Source organism: Dendropsophus ebraccatus, chromosome 8, assembly GCF_027789765.1.
Source record: "Dendropsophus ebraccatus isolate aDenEbr1 chromosome 8, aDenEbr1.pat, whole genome shotgun sequence".
NCBI lineage: Eukaryota > Metazoa > Chordata > Amphibia > Anura > Hylidae > Dendropsophus > Dendropsophus ebraccatus.
In genome coordinates this window covers 94,377,334-94,399,893 of record NC_091461.1, presented here as the reverse complement: position 1 = coordinate 94,399,893, position 22,560 = coordinate 94,377,334, and the positions used below count along the sequence as shown (strand labels likewise).

Genomic DNA, 22,560 nt, shown 5'->3' with positions numbered 1-22,560 from the left:
CCTCCTCGGCGTCTTCTGCTGAAGTGAATGGGAGAGGAAAAGGCTGCTGGTGTACTTGCACACCAGCAGCCTTTTCATTGGCTGGCGCGCATCACATGGCTTCCAGCTTGCTCAGCCCTGATTGGCTGAGCTTGCTGGAAGCCATGTGATGCGCTCCAGCCAATGAAAAGGCTGCCGGTGCGCAAGAGCATCGGCAGCCTTTTCTCTCTCATGGACCCGGAAGTGAGGGAGATCGCAGGACAGTGGCCGGAGGTGACGGAGACGCAGCCGGCGGGTGATTTAAGTGGCGATCATCACTGGAGGGATGGTGAGTATGGTGTCTGTGTGTGTCTGTTTTTGTTTTTTTTTTTGCAGGTCCCGTGGGAGTTGTCCTTTAGAGGACAAGTGCCATGAAAAACTTTTTCCCAGTAATTGAAGCACATTACAAAGTTATATAACTGTGTAATATGCTTCAATCACCTATCTGCCTCCCTTCCCTGTCTTTTCCCCCCTCCACCCCCCACCAGGAAGTGTCCTAACTCACACAGACCTAATGACTGTCGGCACCGTCACCAGGCAGCTCCTTCTTGTGAGGATGAGTCATCAGCAGGAGGGCTGCTCTAGGTCCTGTTACACCAGCCCTCCCTCCCCAGTCCAAGTGATGGCTTGCAGTTATTCAGCCAATGGGAGCTGAGCAAGCTGAGTCACCTGACAAGGCAGGGGAGGGGGAGGCTGGTGTAACAGGAGAAGGAGCTAAGAGAAGAGCTTGGTGACGGTGACGACAGTCATTAAGTCTGTGTGAGTTAGGACACTTCCTGGTAGGGGGTGGAGGGGGGAAAAGACAGGGAAGGGAGGCAGATAGGTGATTGAAGCATATTACAGAGTTATATAACTTTGTAATGTGCTTCAATTACTGGGAAAATGTTTTTCATGGCACTTGTCCTTTAAGATCTTCAGTGCAATACAACTTAGTAACTTTATCAGGTACAGTTCTAAGTTTGCATGACTGGGCGAAGTAGGCCGAGCGAGTCAATGGAGTACTTTAGCTGTTCCACTATTTGCTATAACTGGTTAGCTGCTATCGACATGCTCAGAGCAAATGCTTGTCATGACCAGTAAGTGTGTCAAAGTTTTGTATCAAAATGATGACAGTCGGCACAACTTGTAACAGATGGGAAGGATAGATAACTTGTAGTGCTTTTGTTTGCAGAATTACCAGAATTGCTGGTACCTGTTGTACTCCTTAACCCTGATCTATGCACATGCAATAGTACATAGTTGCCGTTCCTCATTGCAAACAAAAGCACTGTATTTCTATCACCTACAAGTTATCTATCCTCCCCATCTGTTACAAGTTGTGCCGACTGTCATCATTTTGATACAAAACTTTGACACACTTATTGGTCATAGCAAGCATTTGCTCTGAGCATGTCGATAGCAGCTAACCAGTGCTGCCTGTCCCGCATGTACAGCATTTCTAGCTACATTGTAACTTATATAACAGACTTTATATTGAGGACTATATATATTTTATTCTTACTAATTGTACCTACAGTATCAGGCTATGTTCACATGGTGTAAGAGACCGGCCGTTCTGTGACCACGGGCGGTCTCTGAAAAAATCATCGGATGGTCTTTCCCGCCGCAGAGTTCTGATGTGGGCGCATCAGTGCGAGCCCGCATCAGAACTCCCCACAGCACACTATGGAGCGTGCGGCCACAGTCGCTCAATTCACAGTGTGCTTTCTGCGGCCGCTACTCAGTGAATAACGGCCTCAGAAAACTGACATGTCAGTTGTTTGCAGCACCACTAGGGGTCCCAGCCGGAGCGTATACTATGTGTATACGCTCCAGCCGGGACCCCATAGACACCCGGCCAAAGTATTTTCTCGTATTAACGACGGCCATTGTTGCAATCGGCAACAACGGCCGTAGAAATACGAAAAAAAAATACGTTGTGTGGACATAGCCTCTGACTGCATTATTAAAAAAATATGATTCACTTTCTTTCATAAATTTACTGGCTATTCCCCTATGCAGTAATTCCTAATTGCAGGTAAATTTATGAATGAAATTGTATATTTTTTTATTTATAGTATATTTTTTACGTACGTTTTAGTCTTGCTATTTTAAACCAAAAAAGTGCAAAATTAGAACGAAAATATGCTGTATTAAGTAAATATAAACTAAAAGGAGTGGCGCTATAGGATCCCCTCACATTAAAGCCTGAAAGTCCTTTTAGTTTATACAGTATTTATGTAATGCAGCATGTTTTCGTTTTAATTTTGCTATTCTTCGTAAAAAAAAAAAGCAAAACTGAAACAATTTTTTTCGAATTTGTAAACAAAGTTTGCAAAATTCCCTTCATCAGGACGAAGCAAAGTTTTGCAAAATTCGATGCAAATCCTGCTTCACAAGGTTCGCTTCACTCATCTTTAACCCTTAGAGGATGGGGCCATTTTCAATTTTTGCGTTTTCGTTTTTTGCTCCTTGTGCTTAAAAGGCCATAGCACTTGCATTTTTCCACCTAGAAACCCACATGAGGCCTTATTTTTTAGCGCCACTAATTGTACTTTGCAATGACAGGCTGAATTTTTTCATAAAGTACACTGCGAAACCAGAAAAAAATTCAATGTGTGGTGAAATTGGAAAAAAAAAGCATTTTCTTTATTTGGGTTTTCTTTGTTTTTACGCCCTTCGCCCTGGGGTAAAACTGTCTTGTTAAATTTGTTCCTCAAGTCGTTACGATTACAATGATATTTATATTTATATTATGTGATGGCTTGTAAAAAATTCAAACCATTGTTAACAAATATACGTTCCTTAAAATCGCTCCATTCCCAGGCTTATAGCGCTTTTATCCTTTGGTCTATGGGGCTGTGTGAGAAGTCATTTTTTGTGCCATGATGTGTTCTTTCTATCGGTACCTTGATTGCGCATATGCGACTTTTTGATCACTTTTTATTACAATCTTTCTGGATTTGATGCGACCAAGAATGCGCAATTTTGCATTGCGTGATCAGGAATGTGATAAATTAATATTTTGGGCGATTACACACGCGGCAATACCAAACATGTTTATTTATTTATTTTTATTCATAACATGAGAAAAGGGGGATGGGGGACCTCTAGTATAACCACTTTGATTTCTCATTGAGATCTATGTAGTATAGTATTACTGTGTCGAGCCGGGATCAGCGTCATTACGGCGCAGACCCCGGCCCAGGTGAGAAGCAAGGATCGCCCCTCCGCGATCGCGTTGCGCGGGGGGCTGGGGGGGCTTGGGTGATTCGACAAGGTCCATCAATGTCACCTAGGTGCAGCTCTCCTTCAATCTCTTTCACAGATCTCCTCAGGAGAGATAGTTATAAGAACCAGTCCGTGAAAACATTTTATTATTGCTTCAATATACTCTCTCCTTATTAACAGAATTAACTTCACCCAGGAGAACTGATGATTTTGGTGGATCACTACAATGATTTATTTTACATTAGTGATCCATCACTGTCCTTAGCTCCCCTTGGTGAATATAACCCTGTGAAGGATCTGCTAGGTTATGTCAGATGGCCTGTCATAAAACCGTGTATGGCAACAGAAAAAGTGTCATTGACAGTATAAAACAGGCTACCTTATGTAACCTAGCAGAAGCTTCACAGGTTTAACTTCACCCAGGAACCTTCTAAAACTCTCTCTAACCCTGCCTCTATCTATCTCTGTATGCATCCAATACAGATCCAATGCAGATAATTGACCGGCTGCAAGAGATTATGGATCACCCCTTGTACCCAGGCTTTTGATGTAATGTAATGTACGATGTCCGGCCCCGATCTTGGACTGGCTTCTTATGAACTTTGCAAAAAGTTCAGTTCTGTTGTGAACCAAACTTTTAACAAAATTGTTAACACATCTCAGTTCTGGAAGTTTAGTTCACTCATCTCTAATTATTGTCAGTGTTACAATGACAGTCAAGATACAGTTTTAGGCTATGTTCACACTACGTATATTTCAGTCAGTATTGTGGTCCTCATATTGCAACCAAAACCAGGAGTGGATTAAAAACACAGAAAGGCTCTGTCCACACAATGGTGAAATTGAGTGGATGGCCGCCATATAACAGTAAATAACTGCCATTATTTCAATATAACAGCCGTTGTTCTAAAATAACAGCAAATATTTGCCATTAAATGACGGCCATCCACTCAATTTCAACATTGTGTGAACAAATCCTTTCTGTGTTTTTAATCCACTCCTGGTTTTGGTTGCAATATGAAGACCATAATACTGACTGAAATATACGTAGTGTGAACCCAGCCTATGGCTTTGCCTAGGCCCCCGGCTACATGAAAAGTGACCGCAGCAGGTGATAGCCATGGGAGCTCCCTCCCTCTGTAGAATCCCTTATATGCTACAGTCCTTTTTGACTACAGTATTTAAAGGGGATTTCCAATTTAAACGTAAAGTATAAGATTGCTAGGTGTCCGATCTCCGTGCTCCCTGGGGATTTCTTGATCGGCACCCAATCGCTTTGTGATGAATAGAGCTGCTTAGCCCACCTCTTTTGTTCAGAATACGGCACTTGGCTCTTTCCGGCGGTTCCATAGAGAATAAATGGAGCCTGGGTGTCCATCTAAAGATGGGGCATGGAGGTTAGACCCCCCACCCCGATCACACTTGTTAGGGGACATGTTAGTTAAAATCGGAAAACTCTTTTAAGGGGCTAAATTGCAGGGGATTGACTCATCTCCTTTCCCGGGAAGTAGTAGCTTATGAATAGGCTGTTAAAAGTGTTTTCCTGGAAACCCCCTTTAAGATCTTAAAGGGGAAGTTGGGGCAAAATAATTTTTAGATATGTTATTGCCCAACAAAAGTTATGAAAATTACTAATAGACACTTATTATGGGAAATGCACCTATAGTGCATTTTCCCTGCACTTACTACAGCATGGAGTGTTCAGGGCTCTGTAAATAGGGATGTCACATCACATAAACTGCAGACACCTGCTGCAGCTGTGGGACAGACTGGAGAAGCAGGAGTCGGCAATTGTAATTCATGTTTATGAGCAGATCTACTAGAAAAAGCCTGTGGTCAAGAGAGAGGTTGCTTCGGAGAAAAGAAAAAGAAGCACTTTCATCATCTTATACAACCCCTTAAGGGTATATTCACACGAACGGACTCGCAGCGAGATTCTCGCTGCGAGTCCGGCAGGTCCTAGCAGTCTGCACGGGTCCGGCATCCTGCTCTCCCGTCCGGCCAATCAGTGTGTTGCCCAGCCGCAGCCACTGATTGGCCGAACGGGAGAGCAGGACGCCAGACCCGTGCTGCGAGGAGAGGTAATGTATGCTTACAGCGGGGGAGCCGGACGGGAGAGAAGGGGTTAAGGGCGGTAGAATTACATACTCGCTGCGGTCGTTCAGACCGCAGCGAGTATATAGTGTGTGGGAGCTGCCAGGACCTGCTGGACTCGTAGCGAGAATCTCGCTGCGAGTCCGTTCGTGTGAACATACCCTGGAAGTAACTTTTCAACATAAGTAGGAAAAGCTCTTAGATGATATGTAACCTTAGTATAGTCAGTTGTAAATAATGTGGATAGGTGATCCATGTGAAGAAGATTAAACATACTGTCTTGGAGCTTTCTCAGTAGTTGAAAACCTAAAATATTTATTAAATATATTTAAAAATACTTTTTTTTTTAATTAATAATTAATTTATTGCTTATTAGAAGGTAATTAACACAAAACAAACCATCTGGTCAAAATAATCAATCGAAAACTTGGGGTATTTCATGTAAAGAATTTTCGTATTCTAACAAGCCAGGAATACATTTCATTCTGGTCCAGTCAAGCTGTTCTTAGGGAAACCTTGTATTAAAGGGAATGTACCACTCTAACCACTCAATTAAGATTTCCATATTGCCTAATCAGCACCACCATGCACAGCAATGGTGCGGTCCGTTCCTCCCACTGCCGCCCAGTTCCTGAGATCTCCTCTGGTTTGTACTTATGCAAATGTATGGTTTGGTGCACTGGAGGCCTGATGTGTCACTGAGGGGAGGAGATATCGGTGCACTGGAGGCCTGATGTGTTACTAAGGGAAGGAGATATCGGTGCACTGGAGGCCTAATGTGTCACTGAGGGGAGGAGATATCAGTGCACTGGAGGCCTGATGTGTCCTTGAGGGGTCGAGATATCGGTGCACTGGAGGCCTGATGTGTCACTAAGGGAAGGAGATATCGGTGCACTGGAGGCCTGATGTGTCACTGAGGGGAGGAGATATCGGTGCACTGGAGGCCTGATGTGTCACTAAGGGAAGGAGATATCGGTGCACTGGAGGCCTGATGTGTCACTAAGGGAAGGAGATATCGGTGCACTGGAGTCCTGATGTATCACTGAGGGGAGGAGATATCGGTGCACTGGAGGCCTGATGTGTCACTAAGGGAAGGAGATATCGGTGCACTGGAGGCCTGATGTGTCACTAAGGGAAGGAGATATCGGTGCACTGGAGTCCTGATGTATCACTGAGGGGAGGAGATATCGGTGCACTGGAGGCCTGATGTGTCACTAAGGGAAGGAGATATTGGTGCACTGGAGGCCTGATGTGTCACTGAGGGGAGGAGATATCTGTGCACTGGAGGCCTGATGTGTCACTAAGGGAAGGAGATATCGGTGCACTGGAGGCCTGATGGATCACTGAGGGGAGGAGATATCAGTGCACTGGAGGCCTGATGTGTCACTAAGGGAAGGAGATATCGGTGCACTGGAGGCCTGATGTATCACTGAGGGGAGGAGATATCGGTGCACTGGAGGCCTGATGTGTCACTGAGGGGAGGAGATATCAGTGCACTGGAGGCCTGATGTGTCACTGAGGGGAGGAGATATCGGTGCACTGGAGGCCTGATGTATCACTGAGGAGAGGAGATATCAGTGCACTGGAGGAATGATGTATCACTGAGGGGAGGAGATATCGGTGCACTGGAGGCCTGATGTGTCACTGAGGGGAGGAGATATATTGGTGCACTGGAGGCCTGATGTGTCACTGAGGGGAGGAGATATCAGTGCACTGGAGGCCTGATGTGTCACTGAGGGGAGGAGATATCGATGCACTGGAGGCGGGCCCCTCGGTGACGCATAAGACCTCCAGTGCACCAAACCAGACATTTGCATAAGTACAAACCTAATAGGAACTGCCTGGCCATGGGAGGAGTGTTTGGCTCTGTTAAAATTACCTTCCTCGAGATTATTGTGTGATCGGCGAGATGTTGACATCTGGCACCCCCCATTACACAAAGAGATTATCGGCCGTATTTGTCCGATATCGTCCGGTACAAACGATAATCACTTTGTGTAGTAGAATACAACGTTCAGCTGACATGCACGATATCGGCTAATTGTTGTCTTTCAACAGGCTCTGTGTAACAGGAGCAGCGGCAGCAGACCGCCGCTGTCTCCTATTGGCTGCCTGTGCCCCCTCCTGGCTCTCAACTGCTCCTCCTTACTCGCTGTCAGCGCATTTAGTAGCGCCAGCAGCAGGCGGGGGAATGAGGAGCAAGCGAGCCCTGACCTGACAGGTTGGCGCTTGCTTGCTCTCCACATCACCCCATGTAATAGGGGCTTAAAGTGCTAATGGTCCCGTGGAATAGAGTGCAATGATCAGCCGACATTGTTCATGTCGGCTGATCGTTGCAGTCGCTTGTTTTTCAACATGTTGAAAAACAAGCGACTGATATAGCAGCGATTTTAGCAGCAATCTGCTGCCGTCGCTCCATTGAATAGGAGCGTCAGCAGCAGACGCTGCTGTATCCTACGGGCTGCCCGGACGATCAGCGATCACCCGGGCAGCCCCCCCCCCCCCCGCAGCTCCCCGCCGCCCCTCCCGCACTCACCTGCTCACTGCAGCCACGTTGAATAGCGGCAGCAGCGAGCGGGGAACGGGGTTTGCTCCTCTAAACGACCCGTGAAATAGGGACATGACACTGTCACCCCCTTTTTGCATTTTGACTGCTCTCCACAGGTGTCAAAGGTAAATGTTACAGCTTTCATTACTTATTTTATATCACACCTCATGGTGCTTGTTCTGGTAAAAAGTCGTTTTTATCACCTGTGGATTGGTATATGTGGACGGGGCCTCGCTGCCTATGTGCCACATCGCTCCACCCCTAGTGCCACTTAGCCCCGCCCCCATCCGTGATGTCATTGCTGCATAGGCCCCAACCCGATGGCCGCTGAAGGGGCGGGGCATATGTGGCAATGATGTCATGGATGGGGCGGGGCTAAATTACACTAGGGGCGGAGAGATGTGGTACATAGGCCGTGAGGCCCCGCCCACATATACCAATCCACAGGTGATAAAAACGACTTTTTACCAGAACAAGCACCATGAGGTGTGATATAATATAAGTAATGAAAGCTGTAACATTTACCCTTTACACCTGTGGAGAGCAGTCAAAATGCAAATAGGGGGTGACAGTGTCACTTTAAGGGGCCAGAAGCAAAAGCAGATGGCTCTATTCATTGTGCAGAAATGGCCCTGGGTTACTGCAGAGCATTGATTTCAATGGAAGATGAGCTGCAGTAACTGGGTACCACTGCTACACAATAAACACAGCCATCTGTTTCTAAGGCAAACCTGAACCCAGCTTAACACACCCCAGACCTTAAGGGATATTAGATACTGCAGGAAAATAGTCATTGCAAAACCACTTGGAGCCACTTGTAAAGGGAAAGCCCTGGTGAGCCAATGATTTGGACAGATTTATCTATTTACAATTTCATTTCCATACGTCATATTTTATTTCATAGACAATGTCTGGATTGTCTCGTGTAAACCCGTCAGCAGACGGCACTTTGGGCATTATACGGAGGAGGTGAAAGGCAGATTCCTTGAGAGTTTGGTGGATAAGCAGTGGGAGGCACCGAGACCACATTCTGAATCACAAACATCTGCAATAATAAAAGTGAAAAAAATCAGCACAACCCCTTTAATTTCTTTATAGATACTATTTGCTTAAAAGCCTAGCACGCCCTATAGCTCATTGTCCATCTTCCAACAACATGGCGTAACATTGATTCATTTTACAAATTTTCTTAGTGGGTTAAAGCTCCGCAATGTAAAAAATGCATATAAATAACATATGTGTATGACCATGGAACGTTCAATGGCTGAGATCCCTGTGATATTGCCAATGGGGTTCGGGAGTCTGTTGTAGGAAAGGGACATGTGTACTGCTTCTCTATTCATTGTCTATGGGACTGTCAGAGGTAGTTGAGAGATGTGCTCTTCTATCTTCAGCCATTCCATAGACAGAGATTAGGGTACAAATCATACACGAGAACCTGGGGCCTCTAATCTTCAGATCAAGAACCCTTTTAAATGATATAATTCTGATCTGCTGCAGCTGCCACTAGAGGGAGCTTTATTGTTGTTCAATGTATTAACCTCTTCATCTCACAAATATTTTGGGCCTTAAAGGGGTTATCCAGTGCTACAAAAACATGTCCACTTTCTTTCAGAGACAACACGACTCTTGTCTCCAGTTCAGGTGCGGTTTGCAATTAAGCTCCATTCACTTCAATGGAACTGAACAGCAAAACCCTGCCCAAGCTGGAGACAAGAGTGGTGCTGTCTCTGGAAGAAAGTGGCCATGTTTTTGTAGTGCTAGATAACCCCTTTAATGACAAAGCATTTATTTATTTTCAATGTCTCTTTAATTTTGCATTGCAGCCTCATGGCAGAAAAAGGAGAGATGGAGTACCACCTGCGTGAGAGGACAGGGGCTCAGACCGATTCCATAAAGACTATTTAGTGCTGCTAAGAGGGAATATTTGATATATTGAACTTACCGGAGGGACATTAGCTGACACATTAGCTGGCACATGATCCAAAGCACGACCACCAAATACAGCAATGGAGACTGTCACACAGAATACCAGCAGATTCAGAACAAGGGTGATGGAAACTATTGTAAATGTGGCATCCTGAGGAGACAATAATTTACAATGTTTAATATACTATTCACTTACCGTAAACACTCAGAATTCTATACTATATATATATATTCTATAATACTATAAGCTCAAGTTTGTATTCTTTGGTGTAACTCATCAATGCTCATACAGTATATACAGTACTTGTATATTTATATTGTGTATATTTGAATCTACTCAAGGGTGACTGTGTAAGTGAAATAGTGCAGGACAGCGGAGGGTAGCTGTAATTTTTTGAGATTTTTACCATGCCTTGCAGCATACCAGACTATGGAAGAGAGGGAGGGAGGGTATAGTGGAGAGGATGATGGCAGTAGAATGTGACTGTGATTGAACGGAGCATGAGTGACCCAACCTAGTGAATGCTTGGTGGGCCATACCCAAGGCTATCAAACAATGCAGGCACATGGGGGGTTAGTGAGTCTATATCTCTCAATGGATACATTTTAAGAAATTCAATGTGAAATGTTTCATTTAATATAACGCATCAGTATAGACCTAGATTTCTTTGTAACACAGCCCCTTTAATGTAACCATATCAGACAGGTTGCCTTCTTGTCTTGTCACCAGGAAGAGATGCAACCCAGTAGAGGTTACATTTTTTTTTTTTTTTTACAAATTTAAAAACTTACCACTTTATTATAGCAATGTCCTTCACACGGTATAACTGAAAAATCCACTATATTAATAATAATTGCGGACAAACTGAATATGGATGAGACAATGTTCATACCATAAGAGGATTTAACCTAAGAAAAGAATAGAAACAACTAAATATAAAAATAAATACTTCTTCAATATCAGACAATAACTGCAATAAATATAAATCACTAACTGGCAAATAGAGTATTACATTAATCTTATACTATGACTGATGGGCTTACCTAGGAATATTCTATGAGACCACGACCTCCTAGATGCTTGTCCACCCCCTGGTGGTGACTGCAGACAGTCAGCAATGTATTATTTATTTTAAAGGGAACCCATCAAAACATTTTCTACCCCAAGTTGCCATCAGCTCTTTACACTGGAGGTAAGAGGTCTATAAATATATAAATTCTTTGTTCCTACATTATACAGTACTTAAAGAAAGTTTAAAGGGAATTTCTCAGCCCATGCCCTAAGAGCGTAAGAGTCTGAGAGGCAGTGGAATGCTTTACCCCTCGGACTCTGTATTGTGAAAATGCAGTTTTAGGCTATGTTCACACAACGTATGTTTTCGTATAACTACGTCCGGTGTTGCCGATTACAACGGCCATGATTAATACGAAAATATACGTGTCGTTGTCACCTATGGGATCCTGGCCGCAGTGTGTACACACAGTATACACTCCGGCCGGGATCCCTAGCAGTGCCGCAAACAACTGATATGTCAGTTTTCTGCGGCCACTATTCATTGAATAGTGGCCGCAGAAAACCCTGTCAGTGCACACTGTGGAGCGAGCGGGCATAGTGTGCAGTGGAGAGTTCTGATGCGGGCATGCATCAGAACTCTGTGGCCCTAAAGATCATCCGGCCGGTACTGCAGTATTGGCCGGGATGATCTTTTCTGAGAACGGGCGTTTCATTTTACACCATGTTTCATAAATCTTCCCCTTTATTTTTATTATTATAGCAAGAAAATTGACTTGCCCCTCCAATTACTCCTGCCCCAGCATCACCGCTCCTCTGCAAGTGGCTCCCTGTCCAGTAAACACAGGACTCTGTGGTTGTGCGCACTGAGGACTCCAGAAGTGCGGTGGTGCTAGGCCAGGGCCAAAGGATGGGTATAGTGTTTTTTTTCCTGGCAAAGGGCAATTTCTTAAAGGGCTCAGATAACCCCTTTCAAGATTTAGGGTGCCTTCACACCTACCGTATCGCAGCAGAAAATCCGCTGCGGATCCGCAGCAGATTTGTAAGTGCGGATTTGATGCTGTGCTCATTCATTTAGTTAAATCTGCTGCTGATCTGCTGCGGATCCGCAGCGGATTTTCTGCTGCGATACGGTAGGTGTGAAGGCACCCTTAAATGCAGTGATATTGTGTAGGGCAGTGATTTTTTTTTTCATTAACAGCTTGACTATATATGATAAGAGAAATTTAATGAATTAAAAGATGACAGCAATTAGAATGTCACAGACAAGCAGTGGAATTAGTTGGGTACCATAGAGATTTTAGGAGTGTAGGGGCCTAGATGTACTAAACCTGTCTAATTTTTAGACAGTGCACACTTACATGAAGAGTCTTCACTTAAGCCATATTTATCAGTTAATCAGAGTCATAAATCAGAGTGTCAGAGTGACACATCAAAAGTTTTTATCAGATTACAACGAGCATGCCGCCCACTCCTTTCTGCGCTCTGTGTTGGAGACCTAGACAGCCCCATAGATTTGCAATGAAAGTCCATATCGGTCACGTCACACGTAGCCGGGAGTGAATGTGCTGCGCGCTGACTTCTACTGACTGGTTCGTCTGATTGTTTTCTGTCTGAACACTCAGACCTAAACTGATAAAGACTTTTGATATGTGAAAAAATAAATTTTAAATGACAGTGCCCACTTAAAGACTAGTAGAGGTTTGACCAATTTTAGATGCTGAAAGCACCAAAAGTTCCCAATTCTTATTGGGGGAGATTTATCAAACATGGTGTGAAGTGAAACTGGCTCAGTTGCCCCTAGCAACCAATCAGATTCCAGCTTTCATTTTCCAAAGAGTCTGTGAGGAATGAAAAGTAGAATCTGATTGGTTGCTAGGGGCAACTGAGCAGTCTCACTTTACACCATGTTTGATAAATCTCCCCCATTGTGTGCAAACCACACCCCTTTTTCAGTGACACCATGCCTCTTTTACAAAGGCCATGCCCCCTTTTTATTAAATACAGATGAAGAGTCTCTAAATCTCATGCTAAATGTGATGAAAATCATAGGTATTTTACCCCAATTTATACATTTACAATAAAAAGGTGACTACAATTCAGGAAGAACTCACCAATTGGATAGTCTTCCTTTTCTGTGCTCTGATTGTAAGAGATCCAGCAGTGATGTACTGTAATAAAACATGTAAAAAATAAAAACTTGGAATACAAAATAAGTGAGTTTAATGGCAGTGGACTAAGGACGTGGGAAGTTGGCTGCTGCATGAGATTACTAGAGCCAGCCTCCAAAATTAACCAACAAAAAGTTGAGACATACTGGCAAATTCAAAGTCAAGTCAAATTAGTGTTAAAGTCAGTTTAGAGCATATAAGATGGTGCAACTTGTTATGTATAGCGCAGCTTATACAACAGCCCAACAGCTTATACAACAGCCCAACAGCTTATACAACAGCCCAAGAAACACGTTTCATATGTGTGTGGGTATGAGGGGGGGACTATGGGAATTGCATAGCTGCTTTAAGGATGGTGTCACACGAGATAATTTTGAAAACTGCCATTGCAGTTTTTAAACCAAAGCATTAAAGGGGTTATCAGGTTAGGTAAAATATATGTCGAATCATCCCCTCTCCTGGAAACTAACAATTTATTCCATACATGTCATTACCTTATCAGTCTCCTTCCCTCAGTTTTCAGCCTGCTGCTTACTGCTAAAGATACAAAAAAACTATGTGAAAGCTGTTCAGTCTGACTCTCAATCTCTCTCCCTTCTTAGAGAGCTGATGTAAACAAGTCACTGACTGGCAATATTGTAGTTTCTCTGTAATGCTGGGAGGGTTAATCTGAGGTTAAGTTGCTACAATGTTGCATATAGGGAGCTCTCGCACAGTTTTCTATGTTTATAGCAGAAAGCAGCAGCTCAGAACTGAGGGAAGGAGAGAAATAAGGTAATGACATGTATGGAATGAATTGTTAGCGTCCAGGAGGGCGGATGATTTAACATTTATTTTACTTAACGGGATAATCCCTTTAAGTGGGTTCAATAGGAATGAGCAATACCAGTTTCCCCAATACCCCAGCCTCTTTTAGCTAACTTGCCATTAAAAAAAATATTTTGGCATGTCACAAGTTTGGATAGGTGAGGATCTCACTTCTGAGGCCCCCATTTATCAAGAGAGCGAGCTGGGACCTGCACACAGCATTTTTCTGGTGTCAAACATCTCAGTCCAGGCGCCCCATAGACTTATAATGGAGCTGACTGGACAGAGATTGCTGTGAGATGGGGAGTGAAACTAGCTACAGTGCACTTCTCCTGGCTCAGTCTTCTGATCAGTGGGAGGTTTCAACTAATCAAAACTTTTGACATGTGAAAAGGTTTTAGTGACAGAGCCCAAAAACAAAGGTTAATGGCTAGATAGTGTTAATCTTCAGGATTTTAAAAGGATACCCTTTTTAAGAAAAAAAAAATCTCCATAGTCTTCTCCAGCATTAAGATATAGGCCCTTTTGTTCATATGTAAATGAGTATCAAAAGCCCATGGGGCTTACCCCAGTGCCGCAAAAGCCCAGGTAAGTCCAGCCCATGTCGTATTATTCACCGTCCCTGTATCTGCTTTCATCCACCTATTCTATTTGACTGTCAAAAACAAAGGGGACATTTGGGCGATGCCCATATTTGTACACCTCTTTTCTCAAACCAGCGCACACAAAGGCTTTTCTTGCCTTCTCTCCCTCACTACTCTCCCCCCCTTTCTCCTATTATTTATACCCTGCTTTGCCTAGTCTCCCTCTAAAGCCCCTATTACACTATTAGGCTATGTTCACACTACGTAAAACTACGGCCGTAGTTCCCACCACAGAACTATGGCCGTAGTTTTAAGGGGTGGAACATAGCCTTATTTTCAATGGGATCCCGGCCGGAGCGTACACACATCGTATGCGCTCCGCCCGGAAGCCCATGCGGCGCCGGAAAAAACTGACATATCAGTTTTTTGCGGCCGGAATTCAGTAAATTCCGGCAGCAGAGAGACCTGTCAGTTCACACAGTGCAGCAAGCGGCTCCAGCAGCTCGCTTCACTGTGTGCTATGGGAAGCTCTGATGCGGGCACGCGCTGATGCGCCCACATCAGAGCTCCGCGGCCGGAAAGATCACCCGGCCTTAAGTAGGTCATGGAACGGCCGGGTGTTCACGTTGTGTGAACATAGCCTTACACTGGGCGACTATGAGGAGCAAACGAGCCCTGTCTCTATTACACAGCAGCGAGCGGGTGAGTCCGGGGAAAGGGATGCAGGGAGCTGTGGGGGGGCTACCCGGGTGATCGCCCATAGCATATAGCAGCGGTCTGCTATCGCCGCTCCTATTCCACGGAGCAGCAGATTGTTGCTGCATGAGTCATTTGTCTTTCAACAATGTTGAAAGACAGACGACTGCAACAATCAGCTGACATCGTACATGTCGGCTGATCGTTACCTTCTATTACACGGAACAATTCGGCCATAAGGCTAGGTTCACACTGCGTTTTCAGCATCCGTTTAACGGATCAGTTTTTTTAATGTCCAGAAAAATAGGGTCAGCAACGTTTTTTGGTCCGTTTTGGTCCGCCAAAAAAAAAACGGATCCGTTTTTTTTTATAATGGAAGTCAATAGAAAACGGATGCACACAAATGAATCCGTTTTTTGCAATCCGTTTTTCATGTGTTTTTTGCAAAAAACGGATGTGTTAAACGGATGCTGAAAACGCAGTGTGAACCTAGCCTTCCGTCCGATAATTGTTCCATGTAATAGGGCCTTTAATCTTGTATCCCCCTCCCTCTATTGTCTCTCCCCTCTCCTCCTTTCCCTATTCCCGATTGCACTGTTTAATGCAAGGGCCCTATGTTGTCTGTACACATATACTCTACAATATCATGCCAGAAATGAAGCACTCCTCTATTAAATGTGGTTAATTTTATGGCTCCTATTCTAAAAATATTCAAAACGATAAATCTGTGCTAGTTTTTACTTACGAAAACTGGTGCCCAGAACTGGATACCACTGACCATAGTAACAGACCATGCAAGAAGTGGCAAGGAAATAGCAAACAGTATCTGACAGATGGCGGTGACGATCAGCACTATCTGCAAAAAAGCAGAAGAAATTACATACAATATCTAAAGTCTGCTTATGGCTATGTTCACACAAAGTCAAAAATAGAGAAAAGGCGGCCACTTTTGCAATTTAAAATGACGTCCACTTTTGCCGCAATTTAACTGACTGCAATGGCAATGCATCGAAGTCAATGGAAAGATGGATGTCCACACAGTGTATTGAATAACGGACGTTATCGGCGCGGACATCAAAATAATGATCATGACAATTATTTTCGGACGTCAAAATTCTTTTTTTATAGTCTACTTAATTCCTGGTCTGGAAGCTGAAAAGAACTAAAACTGTGTATGCACTTTCTGCATTTTCTGTGGAAACCGAGCATGTAGCATGATGAGAGAATTTTAATATTAATTTCTATAGCAGGGATGGGGAACTTTTGGCCCTCCAACTGTTGCAAAACTACAATTCCCTTGCCTGGACAGCCTATGGCTGGGAAATGATAGGAATTGTAGTTTTGCAACAGCTGGAGGTCCGAAGGTTCCTCATCCCTGCTATAGAAATTAATATTAAAATTCTCTCATCATGCTACATGCTCGGTTTCCACAGAAAGTGCAGAAAGTGCATACACAGTTTTAGTTCTTTTCAGCTTCCAGACCACCTCTGGCAGGAGTCACCTGTAACACCACTAAAGTGGAACATTGTTAGCTCTAGTTGGCTGCTTGTCTGCTCTATGATTAGAGGTTTTCCTGGATTAGAAAAAAAAACAGCTACTTTTTTTTTTCCGAAACAGCATCACCCCTGTCCTCCGGTAATATATGTGGTATTACAATTCAGCTCCATTCACTTCAGTGGTACTGAGCTGCAAAACCCACACCCAAACTGAGGATGGGAGAGGTGATGTTTCTGCATAACCTCTTTAATATTAGGGTATAAACCCACACACCGTATTCGCAGCGTATTTACTGCTGCGATACGCAGAAAATATGTAGCAAATACGCAGCAGATTAGATCTAAATAACTGAACACAGCATCAAATCTGCTGCGTATTTGCTGCGTATCTGCTGCGTATATGGTGTGTGGGTTTGTACCCTAAATATGTGTGTGTGTTAAACATCATGGATCAGGAAACTGCAAGTAAAAATCAGGTGCCGCAGCAAGCTTCTGAACCATTATGTCTCACACTAGGTGACCGCCCTGATTTATTTCTTTATTTAGTGGAGAAGTGGTTTGGTGGGTGCACACAACCAAAGGTAATGAAAGGGGGGGGGGGGGGGAATTTCCAGGCAGTATTCCACATTGTTGAAATATAAAGGGAGAGATTTATGAAGACCAGCGTACTTGCATCTAAAATAAAGCCCCACCCCCTTTTCGCCGTCCGGACTTACTAAGAGGAGCACCGGCCAGGTGTTGCTTGGTATCATGATTTATGCCTGCTCATTAGGGGAGCAGGGGATATGCCAGGCGTATGCCAGGAAAAAGGGGAGAACCTGTGCCTTCTCCCTGGCATACACCCCAGCCACAGCCTTCATAAATCACCCCAAAGAATTTGCAAAGTTTTGCTATAGAGTTTTGGCAATGCATGTAAGACAGCGAGGTCATTTTTCCCAAATGTACTGTATTAAAAATTTGCTGTTTTCTCAACCCACAAGGATTTAGGAAGCCTTCTTCAGGAACAGACATGTTTAGGGTTCTTGATACCTAACAAAAAGTACCATTGTCCTCTTACACATCTCACTTGGATAAGTCTTCGCTACTGCCCATTAAATTACAAAACTTACCCCTAAAGCTTTTGGTTTTCCTTTTGCAAATGTGTCATAGCAAGACGTAGCAGCGGTGAGTTGGGGCATGATATTATTAGGGACATCTTGCATCGTCATGGCCGGCTGGACATTCCATTGGGCTGTGGTTGTTGGTGGATTTTGAGGTCCAACTTGTGAAGTATTCCATGAAGGGGAGAGTGAAAACACATTGGTTCCATTAGGGCCAGGAATCTGGTTCCACTGGAGCTGAAAAGGAAGGGAATTTGGAGGAGGAGGAGAAACAGGAGTACCAGTGGCAACAGAACCATGATTAGTACTAGTCATGGGTGCGATAGGTGTTTTCTCTGGGTTAGACATCATGGAAATTTACTGAAAAAGAAAAAAAAAAAAAGCACAATAAATATCATTGAAAAAATTCTATATGCTGCTATATATACTGCTATATAAATGCACAATGAAACACTGTACGACATTTTTGATAAACCATCCATATGAAAGATGAAAATTAATTAAGTAATATGCAGCATTTGAGGGACTCTAGTACAGATTTAGCTTTGGGCTCAGAAGCTTCACTGATCACCCTTGGATCTAGGACTTTCTATAGACTGAAAAATTTAATTGCAGATTATATCACCATTGGGAGCATAGAAAACCATATATTATTGGCCAATACAAAAGGTGTATACTTGTTTAACATATCCACTCATTTATATTATACGGCAGGTCTTGGAGTTTTTTAAATAACATAGCCATATAAATAGTATTCCAGACCATTCTTCAGTATCGAGAACAATTAGTGAATAGAAAGAACACCGACATATTGTACCCACGTACGGCCATATCTGCCATATAAACGCAGTTTACTCACATTACAATGTCCTCTGCTTGGTGTTTTCTCAGTCTGAAGGGTTTTGTTCACATTAATAGTATCTAATATTGTTTCTTGTGTCACTGTCGTCTCACGTGAGGAGGGGAATCCAACCTTTGAACTGTAATAAATGTAGCTGTTAGAAAAGCTATGTCCTAAGGTATATGTTATCTTATCCGCGTGACCAGCTATAAGGGTTTGGTAACCACATGACTGCCATATACTGTAAATCAACATATACAGATAGATCAGCCAAAAAACTAATGTTGTATACTGTAGGTTCCCCTTTAGCCAGCAAGACCTCTGAAAGTGTCCAGTGTAATCCTCTACAGAGGTATAAAATACACAGACCATAGGACCCACAGCTTTATACCCAGTGGTTGTTATATGGAGACTGGTATTGTAATTGCAATGTTAATACCACTGGTGTAGTGGGTGTATTGATCCTACGCTATGCCACTGGTCAATACCAATAGTAAGCACCAGTCTACTGTAAAGGTGCCCATACATTTTATACTAAAGATGGCTGAATCCGCCAATAATATAGGGTATATCGGGGGCCAATAATATAGGGTATAGTTTAAGGCCAATAGTATAGGGTATATGAGGGTTCTTCCGACTCCCCATGGATGATGTTGGTGGAGATAAGTGTTGGATATGATGGATTTTTACTATCTAACCCTTTTGTGCTTGGAGGGATAAGCCAAAACCAGAGGATTCTGGCAGAGGCTTACTGCCTCTTTTCCATTGGGAGCACATGAACATTCATGTCAAAATACCATCCATATTCACATTCCAGAACCAAAGTTTCCCAGAAGATTCTTACTTAGAGAATGACACTGACTTTATTAACTTGCTTACTTCCCTTAGGACTAGGTGCCATCTTCCCTGGGAAAACAATGCACACAGATTATCCACATGATATAAAAAAAATGTAATGCAGACCAGACCACCTTCATTCATTACTTATTGTGTGTCCTGACACCTTTCTGTTATACCTGCATTAACTTTTTCATCAGTTTGTGCTACAGAAGCTCCTCACTAGAAGCGGACCAGACAGGCTAGGCTTTGTTAACCATGCAAACTAATGATATTTTAGTGTCCATGTCCCCATCCCCGATTTAGCAGTTCTCTTTCCTTGGACAACATTAACCATTGTATACTGAAACACCCTACAAGATATTTTGATGTTATTTAGTTGTCAGAATTTGTCCCTTAAAATTAACTTCTTTTCTTGCTGTCAGGAACTGACTGTTAACCTGCTGCTAAATACTGTGTGTATATATATATATATATATATATGTATAATCTTACTAAGATAGAGTAATCGTACAGTATTCTGCAAGTGTTTTAGGCAGGTGTGGAAAAATACCTTTCCATATTCCAAATTTTGAGGTGTTCATTATTTTGTGCAATTATTCATGTACGGCAAATGTTCTCAGACTCTATCAACCCCTTAATATTCCATGTTCTGGGTCTTAACAATTGTTTGGCTATGTTCTAGTCACGCTGATCAGAGGTAATAACGGCACCATCTACATTGTTAAGTGACCAGCATCAGAGCTCACTATACGGCTCCATTAGAAGGTATTACTCATAGGGCCCTACAGCTATGGACTAATATTTGCCGTAATACCTCTTCAATATGCCCATATGCAACATGCTATCACAGCGATTTTTCACATCCCTTATAAGTAGTGAATTTTGCAAAAAAATATTTTCTTAATAAAATGATAAGAGTATTTGCAAACATCTTCCCCCACACAGTCATTGCTTTGTCTAAAACTCATGCTTATACATTAACCATGTGATTTGCCTCCTACATAATGGAATATTGTTTCACATGACGATAAGATCAGATTGTAAATTCAGGGCGAGGACTCGCAGAGTCACATATGGTAAATGAACAAAGTACAGGTAGACAAGATTCCTACTGTGATCCAGTCATAAACACCGTCCATCTGTTTGTTTTATGGCTTTATGATAAATATCAGGGGGGATGGATAACAACAAGCAAAAAAATTATGTATTTAGTACGGGATAACTTCTACAGCCTGTGCAAAATGGTACCAAAAAATCTACAGTACTTCCATCTCTTCTGTCTTCAGGTTGTTCTGTGTATGGGGTATATGAAAACAATCATTTTATGACCTTTGTAACTAGAAATGGCTGGGCCCTATAGCAAACTTTTGATTGTTTGCATCCCCCCCCCCCCCACCCCACTCCCGACCATCAGTGTAGTCCTAAACTTATGTTACATGGTTATAAAAAAACACACTGTTACTGACCAAATCCTGTACCAATATTACCAGTATACAAGGGGCAACTATAACCGCCACACCATGACCACTAACATTACCACCATACTATTGCTGACCAAATCCAGTATATAAAGACGAATAATACAAACAGTATCAGTTTACATGGAACAAATTGTACCAGCACTCACTGACTAATACCACTACATACTGAATAATGCTACCCCTGCTATGTAATGTAGTGACCATATAGCAGCATATATCAGCTTTTCTTTTTCTTCTCCATCTGGCCTGGGCCATCATGAGGACTTCTCTCAGCCATGAGTTGTCCTTGTAGGATCTGCCAGACAAACATTTTAGGCTCCTCACTCATGCACCATCATTATGCACATCTATTTGCTCCATCTGTTCCCTCATATGGTAGTTAATCCCCTATGTATCCATATAGAAGTTAGACTGTTGTGTCCCCCACATAGTAGTTAGACCCTTCTGAGCCCACCATATAGTAGTTAGGCTCCTCTGTGTCCATATATAGTAGTCAGATCCCCCACTGTGCATCAATATAGTAGTTAGGCCTCCCTGTGCAGGAAGACCCCCCTAGTAGGTATTATGTCCATGTAGCTATTTCCCCTATAGGCAGTGTCCCTGGTAGGTAGGCATCCCCCTGTAAGGTTCCCCCCCCAATAGAAAGCCCACTAGTATGTAGTATAGCCCATGTAGGCACCCCCTGTAGTAATGGCCCTGGTGGTTACCCTCTCCCTATGTAGTCATCTCCCATGGTAGTTAGCCCCCTTCTGTAGGCATCTCCCCTTTTAATTAGCCTCCTCCCTCTATGTAGGTATCTCTCCTGGTAGTCCCCTTTTCTCCCTTATATACAGTTATTTCCCTTGGTAGTTAGTCCCCATGCTTACCATGTAGGCAGCCCCCTTTGTTATCCCCTTCCTTCATGTAGACACCCCCCCTGCAAGTTAATGATGGGCCACAGTGATCGCGCTGCAGCAGCCTGTCATTAACCCCTTAACTGCTGTCTTAGCAGTGGTGTTTAAGTGTAAGTGACAGGAGCCGCTCCTGTCACTTACTGATCAGGACAGGATCATTTTCTCTGACTACTGCAGGAAGAATACTTACCTCCATGCTATCCGATCATCGATCTCCTCATAAAACCTGCCTCAGATAGGCTCTATGAGAAGAACGCTGATAATACTGATCAATGCTATGAAATGCAATAGCATTGAACAGTATATGCAATTAAATTTTTGCATTTAATAGTCCCCCAGGGGGACTTAAAGAGTGTGAAAATGTGTATGTAAAAGGTTTTTTAACCTATTTACATCAGCAACTTATATATACACACGTTCTTACTGCCGATGCCCCGCACAATAGGAATGTGTATATACATTCCTGCTGTAAAGAGGTTTTAGGGTACAAACCCACACACCGTATACACAGCAGATACGCAGAAAAAACGCAGCAGATTTGAAGCAGATTTGGTGGTGCAGATTTGATGCTGTGTCCAGTTATTTAGATTTAATCTGCTGCGTATTTGTTGCGTGTTTGTTGCGTATTTGCTGCGTATCGCAGCAGTAAATAAGCTGCGTATACGGTGTGTGGGTTTGTACTCTTAATGTGTACAGTGCTGCTTTAGTGTGATCAGCCCCCATACGTTAACGTCCCAGGAGCCGGATATAATGACAGGCAGCCACAACCATGCAATACAATTGTTTAGCTGTTTTAGTGTGGTTTAGTCCACAAGTTTGCGCATTTTAAGCCAAAAATTC

General features: G+C 43.2%; 1 protein-coding gene and 1 long non-coding RNA gene across 3 annotated transcripts; both read right to left on the bottom strand.

The window, feature by feature from the left end:
* Positions 1-8,410: 8,410 nt before the first annotated feature.
* LOC138800084 (membrane-spanning 4-domains subfamily A member 12-like) lies at positions 8,411-14,392 on the bottom strand. Its single transcript, XM_069981890.1, has 5 exons — positions 14,357-14,392; positions 12,926-12,982; positions 10,592-10,708; positions 9,816-9,950; positions 8,411-8,915 (listed from the first exon to the last, which is right to left on the bottom strand). Exons 1-5 carry the CDS (start codon positions 14,390-14,392, stop codon positions 8,805-8,807), a joined length of 456 nt encoding a protein of 151 aa, XP_069837991.1. The 3' UTR covers positions 8,411-8,804.
* Positions 14,393-15,820: 1,428 nt separating this feature from the next.
* LOC138798742 (uncharacterized) lies at positions 15,821-19,800 on the bottom strand. 2 transcript variants are annotated; one of them, XR_011364148.1, is made up of 4 exons: positions 19,351-19,800; positions 18,525-18,645; positions 17,675-18,025; positions 15,821-15,925 (listed from the first exon to the last, which is right to left on the bottom strand). It is a non-coding gene; the product is annotated as an uncharacterized lncRNA (long non-coding RNA). The 2 variants fall into 2 exon arrangements; XR_011364147.1 differs by having other exon boundaries at positions 18,525-19,797.
* Between the last annotated feature and the right edge of the window lie 2,760 nt (positions 19,801-22,560).